Raw genomic sequence first — 15,401 nt, forward strand, 5'->3', positions numbered from 1 at the left:
CGTTAGGAGCATCTGTAACCCTGCCACAAAGGTCAGAGAGGAGAAAGGTTTTTACAACAAACTCAGTGTGTTAAAGTGATATGACCACATTTTTTTCCTGACTCTTAAACACTGGTCTTTGGTCTCTGAGGGAAAAAAGGACTAAGATTTGTGCTGCAGGGCAGAGGAGGTGACAGGGAAGGGTTTGGTTGGAGTCAGTGGAAGCTGACCCATTCTAACAGCCCCAAAACACCAAGGAATGGAGTGTTGAGTTGCATTGTAAACTTCAAAATGACCTAATTTCAATAGTAGATCTGTAAATCAGTGTCTATTGATGATTCGCAGCCGGTACTGTCCAGAGATCAGTGGTTGTCAAACTTCACTTTGTTGCCTGTTGCTGCATGAGCATACCTATGGTTTGCTAACTAGCTAGCTTGCTAGTTCTATGTGTCTGAGTTGGATTATATTTTGAGTGGATTTGAAACTGTGCGAACTTTGACACACTTAACTTTGAACTCTGTATTTATAAGGAGTGTGACACCTGATGCACAATAGGTGAGGCCGTAGTGTGCAGATGTATGTATTTAACATCCAGTGAAATCCTGAGTCTGGCTCAGCCTCCGGATGGGTTAGCCTTACTATAATTAAACCAAATGTTCCCCTCTGCCACCAGGATTAGCTACACTCACAAACAAATTCAAAGAAAGAGCCAATCTGTTTTCATTGTTTCACTCATTTATGTTAAAGCAAAATCTTAATATTTAGAAACTCATGTGAGGAACTTTTGGTTTGTGCTGTTTTTATCCCTCCTCTCAGTGTCATCCTCATATTAAAGAAGGTTTAATTGATACTGGTGTCAGATCTGATCAGTTTTGGTATTTGTATATGCCAAAGCTTGTATTGGTATCAGGAGAGCATCCCTACTGTTTTATTAGGGTCTTGCTAATAATAAACATCAGTGTTGTTCTTAGTCTGCTTTATAACAATTTTAAGAGTCCTCACAGGAGCTTTAAGTCAAATGTTTACAGATTTTTTTTTTCTTTTTTGATAAGGTCCTCTATTGCTTTTAGGGATGGGTACCAAATTCGATACTTTTATAGGTACCCATCGACCGAATTCTGTCAAAAGTACTGGGTACCGACTAAGGTAAAATCAAAAGGTATCATGTTAAGATACCTAAATGCATCCTTGTGGTTGTGAGGGAGTGGAAGAGTAGGTGATTTCCCATGCTGGACATAAACACAGCATTGCAAGTTCATGAAGAATTATCTTATTGAAGAATAAATATGTTAAATTGATTTTTTTTTTCTAAATATTTTATAATTAGACAAATTGATATTTTTTAACCACATAACCACAAAAAGTACCAAAAATTGGTACCGTTGAGTACCAGTACAGATTGTCAGGCACCAGGCACCGGTACTTTATCATTTCAAACGTGAAATGTACCCATCCCTAATCGCTTTTACTACTTTTTAGGCAACCTGATTTGTTTGGGAGATGTTTCAGTCTTTAGTGCCCATGCTTTAGCTTCCAAATTCTCAAATTGCAAATTTATTACAATTGCAATTTATTGCATTCACAAAATCACTTTTGTATTGATAATATATCTTCTTTAGAAATTATGAGTAATGTTTATACCTGCGTTATAGCTGATTGTTATATTTGCCTTTAATGCCAAATCCTGCTTAATAACCAGCCAATCTCACCATCTCAAACCAAAAGAAATGGAGGGAAAATTATATCCAGAGACTCTTAGAGTGGATCTGTTAAAGTAGAACCACTGAATATAAAAATCATGGACGTTTTCTTGATGTCAGTACCCTTTGGTTTCTGATGAGGTCAGAAGCCTGATGAGGGCAGCCTCCATATTTAAAACACTGACTCAGCCTAACTCTTGACCAGCAAAGAGGCAAAGAGGAGCAAAGAGGTAGAGCTGACTCACAGCCTAGCCTAAAACAGCTGCAAAGAGTCCAATCAGCCACACCCTGAGGTGCCAGGCTAACTGTCTAAAAGATTAGTAATATTATTGAAACATGATTCAATTTACAGTATACAGTGGATTGACCCAAGTGAATACAGCATTATCTGTTGGTACTTTTGGTATTAAACATAGACTGTATAATTGATATATGTATAGTCTCCACGACAGTATTTAAGTAAAGTTAATCTCAAATACTTCATAAAACACAACTACAGCTGCTTGTGCTGGAGTTCGCCCTAGGTTAGCCTCAGTTTCAGTTTCAATCATGTGGAGCACAACATTCATAGTCACACAAAGACAAAGATGCTTCAGTTATGAAACATCTAGCTGAATGAAAAATGCTAACATTTGAAGATATTGTAATTTAAGGAATGATTTAACCCAAAAATACAGCATAAATTAATGTTAACTGACACACAGAGGAATCCGCAAATCCAGCTATTGTTGCCTGGATTGTTTCTGTAAACTGCAGCAATCCATCAGTTTCTCTTCTTGTTGTCTTTCTGTAGCCTTTTTAAAGAAAGCTCCGATTGCTTTTCAAACATGTTTGTTCAATCAATCGCACAACAGCTGTTCCCCATTTTTTTGATTTTGTTTTAAAGTTTAGACAGTATTGAAGCCAATGCTGCCAACTCATCTTTCTCTGTCTACCGCTCAGTGGGCGTAACCACAGTGAATTCCGCTTGCTGTGACATCACATGCATACTCTCCATAGAGAAACCAGAATTGATTTAGTAACAGGCTGTAAACATTCTGCTTGAATCGGACATTTATGCAGGACCTAATCTGAGTCGGACTCTTCTGATGTCAAAGCGGGGCTTCAGCAGTGAAGATGCTTCAGAGCACAGTGAGATTGAGGAAGATGATTAGCCTGAAATGGTTTGATGTGAAGATCAAAACTAGTTCACTAATTAGATGACTGAGAGATATATTTGAAGTATGTTGTAACATGAAAAGCTGCCTATGTATTTGTGTGTGATGAAACATGTGGACGCTGTCTGATGAGAATAGGATCTGATTGGTGTTTGAAGGTAGAGGTGTTAAAGAGGAGACATAAAGGGAAGTGTTTGAAGGTGTGTACACTGCTGAGCCTGCAGCTGCCTGTAGAGCTCACCCTCAGCACCTTCCAGCTCACCTGGTGAGGCCCCTACCTTTGGGCTGTTATTGATGTCGTACTTCACCTGACCCAGGCTGCTGGAGGTGTTTGTGTGTGTGTGCGTGCTGAGCTCTTAGATGGGAGCTTGTCTTGGGTGGTCAGAGATGTGTTTAAGTATTTAACAGCTGCCCTAAAAAACTTGTCTCAAACTCCCGATGTGGTCTAGATCTGAACTTTCTCTCCAGTGTGTCTGCACGTGACTGTGTGTGACTGGCAGAAGCAGGTCCCTGCCTCTGAATCTGTGTGTCACGGCAGACTGTGGTGTAAATGACGTCAGTGTGTCCAGGAATAATCAGAGCTTCGAGACGTTTCCTTAAAGGATCTGGCTTCAGAGAATCCAAAGCCTGCTCAAATTCAAGGTAACTCTTGGTGGTAATCACGCGGACAGATGGTGGATGCTTGAAATGCAGACGGCAGCAGAAAACATGTCTGTTTAATGAGAGCTGCAAAGACAACTATCTGCAGAAACAGACTTTGTGAATGATAATTCCTCCCTGTCTATCTCCCTCCCCTGATGTTCGGGTGTATTCTTCTTTCGTTGCACTTTCAGAGGTAGGTAAATTTGGACAGCATTGTTTGATGTCCTTGTTAATACCCAAGTTCTCCGATTTCCCCCAAAGAGATCATTAAAGTTTCATCTTATCTGAGACATGCAGACACGCAGATGGCAGCCTGGAGAGATTTAGCGGACAAAAGGAGTAATCCTTGATGTTTATCTCAATGGTGTTAAGTACAATAGCACATTCTTTGCAAGTAATTCACTGGCATTAAGGGAACTTGGTCCTCTTATACTGTGATGAAGGCTTGTGCAGAGATATGTCGGGTATTTGTAACATTCATTGTTGTAAAAATAAATGAAGGTTGAGGAATTTTGTTTTTGTGTAAGTTTTCATCTTTTTGGTGCAGCTTCATACTTTTATGGTTTATTTTGAAGGTTTGTAGATTTCAATGGCACAAATGTCCTTAAAGAATATGTTAGTTGTGTGTGAGTGTGTGTGTGTGTGTGTGTGTGTGTGTGTGTGTGTGTGTGTGTGTGTGTGTGTGTGTGTGTGTGTGTGTGTGCGTGCGTGCGTGCGTGTCTGTGTGTGTGTGTGTGTGTTTAGAGAGAAACAAAGTTTGACTTTATTGGAAAAAACATGCATTGGGATGTGAAGTGAAGGAAACCAAGGCCAGCCTGGCTCCTGCTTTTAGTCCAATTCCCTTCTCACCTGCGAGAGGAAGCAATGAAAAGTGCTTTGACACGAAAAAAAAAAAAAAAAAAAAAAAAAAAAAAAAATATATATATATATATATATATATATATATATATATATAGATAGATAGATAGATAGATAGATAGATAGATAGATAGATAGATAGATAGATAGATAGATAGATAGATAGATAGATATATGTGTGTGTGTGTGTGTGTGTTTAGTGAACAATGCATCATGTATTCTTTTAAATTTGAACTGGGGATGTCCAGATATTTGCAACAAATGTTTTTGGGTTCTTGAACCTGGGTCCTACATTTACATATTTTAAATCAAAAGTTTTACAAAACAGTGCAGTAGACTTCTTCAATCAACGGTCCTAGCTGGACTGAATGGACTGAATTGCTGCAGCATAATCCTTAATGTTAATGTGAACTGTCAAAGTATGTTTACTCAAATTTGCATAGGATTGCACGCTTAGATAACTCTCAAATTGAATTTTTGAAGTTGTAGTTAAAAAAAAAAAAAAGTATGATTTATCGTCACCACACCAATCAATAGAACAGTGAAAAAAGTTGCAACCAGGGAGAGATAAAAAAAAGGACATTATGATGCATAAAACAACAGAAATGAACAAAAATGCCGAACAGAAGTGTTGAACTAAATGAGATAGAGCTCTACACAATATTGGGCCCTTGCTCCTCAGTCCGCTCACATTTTAACACCCTTCTAACAACTTTTTCATCTTTTATTTCCCACCAGCAACCCCAAAGACTCCCAGTCTCCTTTCACACAGTAGCTGGCTCCCACCTGGAGTGAAGGATTGATATTCAGTTAATCATTATCCCACCTCTAACTTTTATCTGGTCTAAAAGTTTACTCAGCATATGAATTGGGGCTACAGAGTCGTTCTCTAGATTCACTTCTGTAAAGTTCATGTTTAAATTAGACATGCACTGATCGATCAGCTGGCCAATCAATTGGTGCCGATTTCCTTAATTTTGGGGGATCAGAGATCAGTGATCGGCCCATCCTTACAAATGAAACTGATCTTATATATCTCCAGGAAGGTCTGACGGCAGCCTTTGTTGCTTTTTGCTCTGAGACCTAAAACTCAGGACACTTTATTGGTTGTTTAACTTAAAGCATAACGATTGTATTGTTTCAAAGGTACTGTTCAATGGTTTTCAATAAAATAAGATTGGAACATTGAAGGTATACGCTGTCAGTTATAAAAAAAAATACAAAGTAAAAATCGGAATTGGCCCAAATTGGTATCAGCAGGTCAGGCTTTTTAAAGATCAGTGATCAGTGATCGGCCAGAAAATTGTGATTGGTGCACCCCTAGTTTAAATTGAACTTAAACGAGCAAAAGAGCATATAGTAGTATTTCTTATTCCAAGTGTGTAACCCACCCTCCCATGGTACCCTCCACTTTTTACACCTCCTCGGTCCAGTTCTGTCTGAGAGTTCCTGCTTTTAGAGGTGGAAACCATGCTAATGGTCGTGTGCCTCCAAAGCATCCATGTGTGCACAGTACACAATGTATGCAGTGGTTTTCCAGACACATGTTTCTAGATACTAGACTGTCAGAAGTTTCTAGCTCTTGTAAAAACTTCTGGAAAAGTACTTTTCTTTTATCTAGATTTGGTTCAGAAGCCTTAAAGTAACTGCTTGCTTTCTGCTTGTATCCGTGTTTCCTGATCTCCTGAGGAACAGACGGCGGGGCACAGTGTGTAGCAGATAGATGTTTGTCAGAGGGTGTAATCTTTACCGCTGTGTGTTTACATGTGTTCAGACCTCCACTCTTCCCTCCAGCTAGCCTTGTATACAGTAGAGTGGAGTTTACAAGCAGCACCTCCAGAGCTGTTTATCTCTGATAGTCACAGTGTGCTTCTTCCTTTAATCTCATGTTCCAGGCTCAGGACACCTCCGGTACATTCTGTGTACGTCAGGCATGTATGGTGTAAGCTGTTTAGAAGAATAGGGTATACATGGTTTGTGTGTCGTCCTAACAGTGTCTGTGTGTGTGTATGTGTTTTATTTCCAGGTCACCCGTGTGCCGGTGGAGAGCTGTGAGCAGTACACCTCCTGTGGAGCCTGTCTGGGGTCAGGGGACCCTCACTGTGGCTGGTGTGTGCTCCATAATGTGTAAGTGAAAAGACCCCTCACTATTTTTTATCTTACAGGTTACATTAAGTGTACTCTCTGCAGCATTTTATAACCCCACTGCCTAAAAACGTTGCCATCACTCATGAAGACTTGTTGCTTTTTTAAGGAAGTTAAAAGTTGCTGGACCAAGTCATACCAGTTCATAATTTACAATGAAGCATCAGATCCTTGCCTACAGTCTGTCATGCACACAATCTGACTTTTACATCATCCCATGAGCACTGAATCGGCCAGTTCAAATTTCTTTGGATATCCTTTTTTCAGTTCTGATCTTTGAGGGAGCTCTCTCAGAATCCGATCTGAAATTGTCTTCGTACTAATAAACAACGTGTCAGGCTGTATGGGCCGTGTCCGCGGTACACACCTGTGCTGATAGCTGAGCTGTTGATGAATGAGCCTCTGACGGGGAAGCATGAATGAGCAGCTGGTGCCAATTAGCTAATGCAAGAGCGACTTTAGAGCTCTGCCTGAACCAAAGCTGTGGCCCATTTGTTTCACTCTGCCGTGTATCAGCCTCTGTCTGGGTTTACTGCTGTGCTTTGCTGTGATATTGTTTTTGAATCATCACAACGGTACACGGACAGAATTTTTGATAGTACAGTTAACTAAGAATCATGCAAACTATGGAAGGCTCACAGTCTGGGTACAAATGATGATAATAGACATAAATATTGAGGTCAGAAAAACAACAGCTCCATAACCCAACTGCCGATCTGTTCTGTTGAAACTATTTTGCTGTGATGGCACGTTAACTCACATGGTCTTAGTTGTTGCAACTTTAAAATAACACTTCATAACCTTATTTAAAGAAATAATGTTTCTGCATATTCATGCATGTCTGCAAAAGAAAACAAGTGAATCTCTTGAGATAAAGTAAAAACAGTGAGTAGTGCAGATGGAATCAAAGCAGTGAAACATGAATCAGACTTTGGGTGCGTCTAATCGTGACAAACTGCAGTCTCCTCTCCTCCGCGGCACTGGGAGTACTTTCTGAGTCGCCATTTTGAAGGATGTCCCGCAGCGATAATTGTGCTCAGAGGAGAGAGGAGAAAGGATGGAGGAGACTGATCAGAGGAGCGTTGATCAAGGAAACAAGAGAGCTAGTGAAGTGACGTTCATTAACGTTTCGTTCAAATGAACGATTCACCTGGGTGACATGTCAGTGATGTTTACTGACTGAACCAACAGGTCAGAGTTGGTTTGGAGCCTTGTGTCGTTTAGTCCTGCCCCTGACATCTCCCTGTCATGTCTCCAAATTTTAGGAAGTAGCAAATATTTCAGTAAACATTGGTTAAACATTGGGTGTCGCGAAATTTGTGAACTTGCATTTGACCAGGACTTACATATTTGTTGTCTTAATTTAGAAAAAAGGTATCAATATTATTTTATCTTTATAAGTATTGAGTCAAAGTCTAAAGCTCTGATAGTGTGACAGCCCTGTGTTAAAGTGTGTCATTTCTCTGCAGGTGTTCCAGGAAAGACCGCTGCGAGCGCGCAGAGGAGCCACAACGTTTCACCACCAGAGTGGAGCAGTGTGTCCGACTCTCAGTCCAACCTACCACCATCTCTGTCACCATGTCAGAAGTGCAGGTAAAATGTGTTTCAGTATTGGTGTGTATGTGTGTTTCGGTATGTCAGTGTGTGTGTTTGTGTGACAGGAAGACAGGGAAAGATGGACAGGGAAAGAGAGCGGCTGCTGAATTGAGCTATAATGAAATGTGTTCCTGTCTGATCTGGTGTCATTCTGTCCGTCACTCTGAGCAGGAGATGAGTAGTGAGTTTTGAGCCTCATATTAGAGTGGCATTTTTCTCTCAGCTTCAGAGGAAACTGTTGTATTGATTTATAATTCATTTCCTCCCTCTTCTTTCTGCTCGTAGCTGGTTCTTCAGGCCCAGAATGTGCCCAGTCTGTCGGCCGGGGTGAACTGCTCCTTTGAGGACTATGTAGAGACCGAGGGGCGGATCTATGGAGGACGGATATTCTGCCTGTCCCCCTCGACCAAGGATGTGGCGCCTATCACACGAGACCAGGGTAAGAATAAAAAACACCTCAGCATTGAGACTGCAAACTTTATTTATTATGAAGTCTCTTTGCCTGACACTGACACTGGTGTTTTTAAGGTTCACTGCCCACTCACCTTCCAGCCAATTAAATGTTGATCAGACAGTTTTCTTAGAGGACAAAGAGTCTTCCTTAATTCCTAATAAACCATCAAAGACAGCCTCTGAAATTCTACAAAGTCACTGTAACCGATTTTTTTTTTTAACTTCTAAAACAGTCTAATTAGACTTCAAAGTCGTGTCATACTGTAATCAGCTAAATCGGCTGAATTCATAATGAGAAGATGTAACAGGTGGTGTAAATGTTTTTTTTTTTTCCAGGCTAACACACCTATGGTGAAAGATTTTTGAGTTTGTACTGAAGATTAAAATTAAAGGGGACATATGCTGATCCGTGATTTAATACTTAAATATAATATAATATAATACATTTGAAAACAAGACCTTTCACCCCCTGAATTTTCAAAAAAATTAGATATTGTATTTTTTCTGATATCCTAGAACGAGATTTGATGCCTCTGAAAATAGGTCATTGACATTTGGCCGCAAGATTTCAAACGTCGTGACGACACGAGGATCCTTTCTTTTTATTAGAGTAATCCGATAAAGCAGCTCCTCCTCTGTGAAGTCAGTTAATCACACAACCGCCACCGAGGGATACACCCACCAAGAGCCAAGTACAAATAAAGCTCCCTACTAACTCTGGCTAACTTGACTGAGTGCTAACATAGTGACGAACTGACGGTAGAGGTGATCTTTAGACTACATTTTCAGCATGATGGATTAAACAGACAGAGAAAAGTGAAGGAGCAGGATGGAGCCCTGTTATAGAAATAGTTTATGGGGAAGTCTGCCTATATTTCCGCGTATAAACTATACATGTTACAGTACCGCTTTGACTCACCACACTGAAGCGTCCTGAGATGATCTGTGTCCAGGTGGATTTTCTTCCTCCTGAGCTGCAGAACCGTCCGGGTCTGACTCGGGGTCCAATACAAAAGGACGTATCCTACACTCTGCCATTTTATTGGTGCTATCAATGCCTTACAGTGAAGTTTTGGCAAACAGCAAACTCGCTCGGTCTGTTCCATTCAATGTGGCGATTTTGTAAATACTGCCATGCTGCAAAAACTGCCCCCTGGCTCTACCCCCTCCGCCCCTCTGATAGAACTGACCAATCAGAGCACAAATGGCTGTGACGTTGCGAGGTTACTGGAGGTCATTCTTGAAACGGAGCGTTTCAACGAGATCTTCAGAATGGCCTAAACTGAGGATATTGAGAACGCTATTGTGGGGCAATGAAGGAACTAAATGACTTGTACTGAGGGCAGAAATGCTTTACAGGCATCCTAGTCTGGCATAGTGAAAAGGAGAAACAAGCATGATATGTCCCCTTTAAGAAAACCCCTTTTAACCCATTCCTGCCAATAGAAAGAGACCAAGTGACTTAAAGAAAACTCCACCAAATAACGCAAATCTGGCTGATTAGCAGCCATTAGTGCTTCACTTGCTGAACCCTAACCTCCTCTTCCAAGATCACTTCCACAAGCATTGGAGCTCTGGAGGTTTGGTAAGCAAAGCTCAACATCTGACCTTCCCTTTGGAAACAAATTTTTTAGTTCAAGTTTTTACTGTACATGAACTGGGACCTTTGGGTGGGGCTTTAAAAAACATACTTTAGGAAGGATAATTTGTTTGACAATCGAGGTCTTGTCGTTGATTGTAGATAAAAATAAATATGACAAAATATTCCTATTGGTTTAAAAAAAAAAAAGATAATTATGCATTGTGCTTGTGATGTATACTGCACGGCCCCCCAAAAAAGTCTCCCAAAAAAAAAAAAAAGTCACACTCTAGTATTTTGTTGGACCACCTTTAGCTTTGGTCACGGCACACATTTGCTGTGGTATTGTTTGGATAAGCTTCTAAAATTGATTTATTTCCATCCAGTGTTGCACTAATATTTCACAAAGATCTGCATTGATGATGGTAGAGTCTGACCACTGTCAGTCAGCAATCAGTGATGCTTACCAGAAAAAAAGGCTTCAATTTGCTCAGGAGCATAAAGATTGGACTCTGGAGCAGAAGAAGGTCATTTGGTCTGATGAGTCCAGATTGACCCTGTTCCAGAGTGATGGGCCATCAGGGTCGGTTCGTCCCGGTACGGTGCACTTTTAGTGGTGTTTCCACTGACTCATCCCGGGGACGGATCCCTAAAAACCGAGACGAGCCGTCCCACTTTTTTGGGACCCTTTCGTACTGAACCGATCCGCTCTCAGGAGGTGGAGCAACACACTGCAGACGGTTGATTGGTCAAAAGAATCGTCACTTACCCCGACAGTGGCTGCATTTCTCCTGGCGGCACACAGACTTCTCTGAAACAAAGCTTGATTGCACTTTGTAACAGAGAGTTACATGAAAATCACAGAGAGGACGAAATGCTGCATGTCTTCCATCCGTGCTCTTTGTTTACTGTGTCGCGTTTTCTTCTTTGTTGGATTTAATAGCGGGGTAAGCTGCTACGGCGTCGCAATATTGTTTACCAGCTATGGCTTCCGGCATCCGGCTTACACGCCGCCCACCCCGAGAGGGCACAGTTTGCTGTGGAAACACAAACGGGATGAGACTTAACTGTCCCAAACCGTACTGAACCAAACCGTACTGAACCGACCCATACTGCTTGGTGGAAACGCAGCTCTAGTGCCTACTGTCCAAGCCTGTGGGGCAGGCTATGATCTGGGGTTGCTGCAGTTGGTCAGGTCTCGGTTCAGCAACAGTCTGTGTTCAAAGAATGAGGTCAGCTGACTACCTGAATATACTGAATGACCAGATTATTCCATCAATGGATTTTTTCTTGCCTGTTGGCACGGCCATATTCCAAGATGACAATGCCAGGATTCATCGGGCTCAAATTGTGAAAGTTCAGGGAGCATGAGACATCATTTTCACACATGGATTGGCCTCCACAGAGTCCAGACCTTAACTCCGCAGAAAATCTTTGGGATGTGCTGGAGAAGGCTTTGTGCAGCGGTCAGACTCTACCATCATCAATGAAGATCTTAGTGAAACATTAATGCTACACTGGATGGAAATAAATCTCATGACAGGGCAGACACTTATCAAAACAATACCACAGTGAATGTGTGCCATAATCAAGGTTAAAGGCAAGGTTATATTAGAGTGTGTGACTTTTTTTTTTTTTTTTTTTTTTTTTTTTTTGGCAACTTTTTTGGGGGGCTGGTAGTGTCTTTTAAGCTGAGGGAGAAAAAGCTTGGCTAATGGAGCATCCCTTCCACCAACCAAACTAAACTTTTTTACTTACCATATTTTCTGTACCATAATTTGCTCCAGAGTATTAGTCAGCCAAAAAATTAATCATATCTCATTTTCAAAAGTTTTACATCCTATACCTAAAGGCATCTACCCCTTTACAGTGAGGCATATAATGTGCGTGCATATGCGTGTGTCTGTGTGTGTGTCTGTCCAGGTTTTGAATTCAGCTGGGTGGGGGTCAGGGACCATGTGGTACTATTCATTTGTGTCTGGATTCTTGATATTATACCCCACTGGTCTAAATAAAAGTTGTTTATAAACAACAAAAAAAGTTTTACTTAGAGAAGGAAGAGTTTTCTGACATTTCAGGACATTAACCCTCCTGTTATCTTTGGGGTCAATTTGACCCCATTCAATGTTTATCCTTCAAAAAAATAACAGTTAACTTTTTTATTTTGGCTTCATATTTCCTGACTTTTCCTAATTTAATGGGAACTATTGATTTAGCATAAAATTATTATGATGATATTTTTTCATTTTGCTGTACACATATTGCACGCATCGGTGTTCCTCTGGGGTCAATTTGACCCCAAGCTGTTTTAGCTGTGTAAAACTTGTCTGTCTGTGTGTGACACATGTGTGACCTTAGATTCCCACACCTGCAGGTGCAGAGTTAATTCTTTTGAGTTGATACATGTCATTGGGGGGGGGTGTAATGGGAGGAATGAATGTGTGTGTGTGTGTGTGTGTGACCTACTACTCACACCTGCCAAACAGAACTGATATTTCCCGCGCTGTGGAGGGTGGGATATTCCAGCAAGGACATTGGTAGTTCATGTAAAATAAGGGAGGAGCAAACATAAAAGCTTGCCTTGCAGCTCTCTGTCCAAATCATTAGGGCCCGAGCCCGCCAACCGCAGGTTGGGCGAGAGCCCCATTTGAAACCCTTGTGATTATTATTCTACGCCTTTTATCTTCTTTATTATTTGTTTCTGCCAAAACATCCCCAAATTGCATGCCCTTCGCTTGAAAAAACGTGAGCACGCCTAGCCCCAAAATTCGCATGCCCGAAAAAATGTATGAATCTGCAACTTGCACAAAAATGAACGCGCCCCCTAGGGGATTAAAACTGCGACCCCTTGGGTGACTTTGAGCCACAGCCCTAAAATTTGGTGTGTATAATAAGCATGCCCAGCCCTACAAAAATAGTCCCTTAAGATTTTTGTGCTTTACGAACACGGACTTCGCTATTTGGGCCTAAACATTGTAATTTAGTGATTTTGGCAAACGTATTTGAACAAACTGGGTTTTTTCGCTTATCAACTCAAAACTTGGCTTGACTATACTACTCCCATTGAAGATCAATAATCATAATTGAATTTTTATATTTTTTGCGGTGTGGATATGACATGGGCTCAAACTCTGCCACTGCCAGTCCCAAGCCCGGATAACAAAAGAGGAGGGGTGAGTGAGACGTTATAGTGACCACAAATATGTTACAAAAAAGTAGATAAAATAAGTAAATGAAAATGTTTATGAGAGTAAAGGGGGGGTTACCAACATCAATCAATTAGGTCCATTCTTTGAGAGTCATGAATGTGCACCCCAATCAGAAAAGATTTGGATGAAATATTTGAAAGATACACAAACTCTAAAACTATAAGTTTGACCTGATGGTGGCGCTGCAGGAAAGGTCATATCATCAGCAAAACCTATAGGGTTCATACTCTTGTGGTCATTAATGTTTCAGTAAATTTGAGAAGATTTGGATAAAAGCTTTTCAAGATACATTATTTCTGGTTGAAAAGTTTGGCCTGGTGGTGGCGCTAGAGGACAGGTCAAGGTGTCATTATCAAGGGGTTATTTATGTATTCAACAAATAAACAAAGTTCCTTGACCAAAAAACTTGGTCAACTATTTTCTGTAAATCATTTTCTGGGGGCAAATATCCCTGGGGTCAAATTGACCCCAAGGGTAAAATGTGTGAGTAATATTTGAGGACGATAGGAGGGTTAAAAAAATGTAAGTGTCAGAGAAGATCAGCCATCGTTGCAGGGTTTACGGTCGAGCAGTTCTGTGTGATGCTGCACAAACATAAATTGTTTTCTCCATTCAGTCTGTTCACTCAGCGGTGACAAACACAGCGTGTTCTGCTCTTTAAACTGCACCAATTGCTTCAGGATTATCAAATGAGAAACTGCTGATTCACAAAGTCGCTGCACAGAAGCCGTACGTTTATCTGGACAGCTGAACTGTTGGCTTCACAGAGTAACTTCCTCACCGGCTCTATTGATTCAGCTCCGGGCTCTGCTTACTCTCCAGCAGAAACACTCAGGTTTTAAAATGTCAAATGTACAGAAATTGACAAGCACTGTAGAAAATGAAGCTGTTAACATTTCACAGTGTATATACTGGGCTTTGACTTGATCCATGGTTCACAAAAGATTTCCCATACCCTCAAACCAGCTGCACAGTGGCTTTCTGATGTTTATAGAAGGACAATGTTATTAATTTGGTGTTCTGTCTTTTTGTAGGTGACCAACGAGTTATAAAGTTGTATCTGAAGTCAAAGGAGACGGGAAAGAAGTTTGCAAGTGTGGACTTGGTCTTCTACAACTGCAGCGTCCACCAATCGTAAGTTTTGAAATTTTTGAATAAAGAGTATTTTTTGCTTTATTTCAATTTGGTGGAAATGAAAATGGAAAGATTTTTTTTTTAATTATCTCTGCAGTCATTTTTTTTGAAAATAATAAATCAACATCGAAAATTTAATTCCAGTACACTTTCTGATCCCAGACCCAGCATCCTGCAATCTTGTGCATTATTAAAAGGTATTGATAATTGGAAAGGTACCTACAGGCCTCAACAAAATCCACTTGAACTAAAATACTGGCCCGCAAATAAATCCTATAATGAAGAATGGAGCGAACAGCATGAAACCTGCGCTAATTCATTATTCAATGTATTCAAGCTTTTTACAAATCAATTAGTTAATTAAATCTCAAGCAATGAAGCGACTACTGGTGAGTGAAATAATAAATCGATTTTTAGCCATGCAAGACCTGAAAGGGCAGCCAGGCTTGTGTGGCGAAAATACATCATTCAATGTTTTCCTGGGAAAAAGAAGTGATCTCTAATTTAGCTATAGGAATAATGATTGGCTTTCAGTGCTGCATGAGTGCAGGCTTTCTGTTTAAAAACACACCAGACTAAGGCTGTGTTAAGGAAAAGAAAGCAGGGGATACACTGGACACAGTTACTGTATGCTGTTCAAGCACAAAGGAGCTTATTGCGTACAGAATTTTTTAACATGTGCAACGAACCATACAGAATATCCATGAAAAAGGTTTTTGAAGCCTTTGCAGTGACATTAAGACATTTCCCTCTTAAATGAGTTGTGTTGGCTCATCACAAAGAAAGAAATCACGGGGGATAGTAAGAGCTGTGTCACTTTGGCTGACTAAACACTTGGAAGTCTTCACCTTTGCTCACAGGAAACAGGAACTGGCCAAAAATGTTGGTGAAATGTGTCCAAATATCTGTGCAGGTACACACAAACATTTAGATAAAGCTACATAAGAAG

At 40.6% G+C, this 15,401-nt stretch overlaps 1 protein-coding gene across 1 annotated transcript in view; it reads left to right on the forward strand.

The window, feature by feature from the left end:
• The window catches only part of LOC141799091 (plexin-A1-like), a 453,927-nt gene that overhangs the window by 248,243 nt on the left and 190,283 nt on the right, over positions 1-15,401 (forward strand). Inside the window, exons 8-11 of the mRNA XM_074681180.1 lie at positions 6,363-6,463; positions 7,951-8,074; positions 8,363-8,516; positions 14,353-14,452. Coding sequence (XP_074537281.1) covers positions 6,363-6,463; positions 7,951-8,074; positions 8,363-8,516; positions 14,353-14,452 — 479 coding nt within the window. The remainder of the gene's footprint in view (positions 1-6,362; positions 6,464-7,950; positions 8,075-8,362; positions 8,517-14,352; positions 14,453-15,401) is intronic.

This window comes from Halichoeres trimaculatus, unplaced genomic scaffold, assembly GCF_033239565.1.
Source record: "Halichoeres trimaculatus isolate MK-OKI-2021-1 unplaced genomic scaffold, fHalTri1.1 fHalTri1_scaffold_11, whole genome shotgun sequence".
Taxonomy (NCBI): Eukaryota; Metazoa; Chordata; class Actinopteri; order Labriformes; family Labridae; genus Halichoeres; species Halichoeres trimaculatus.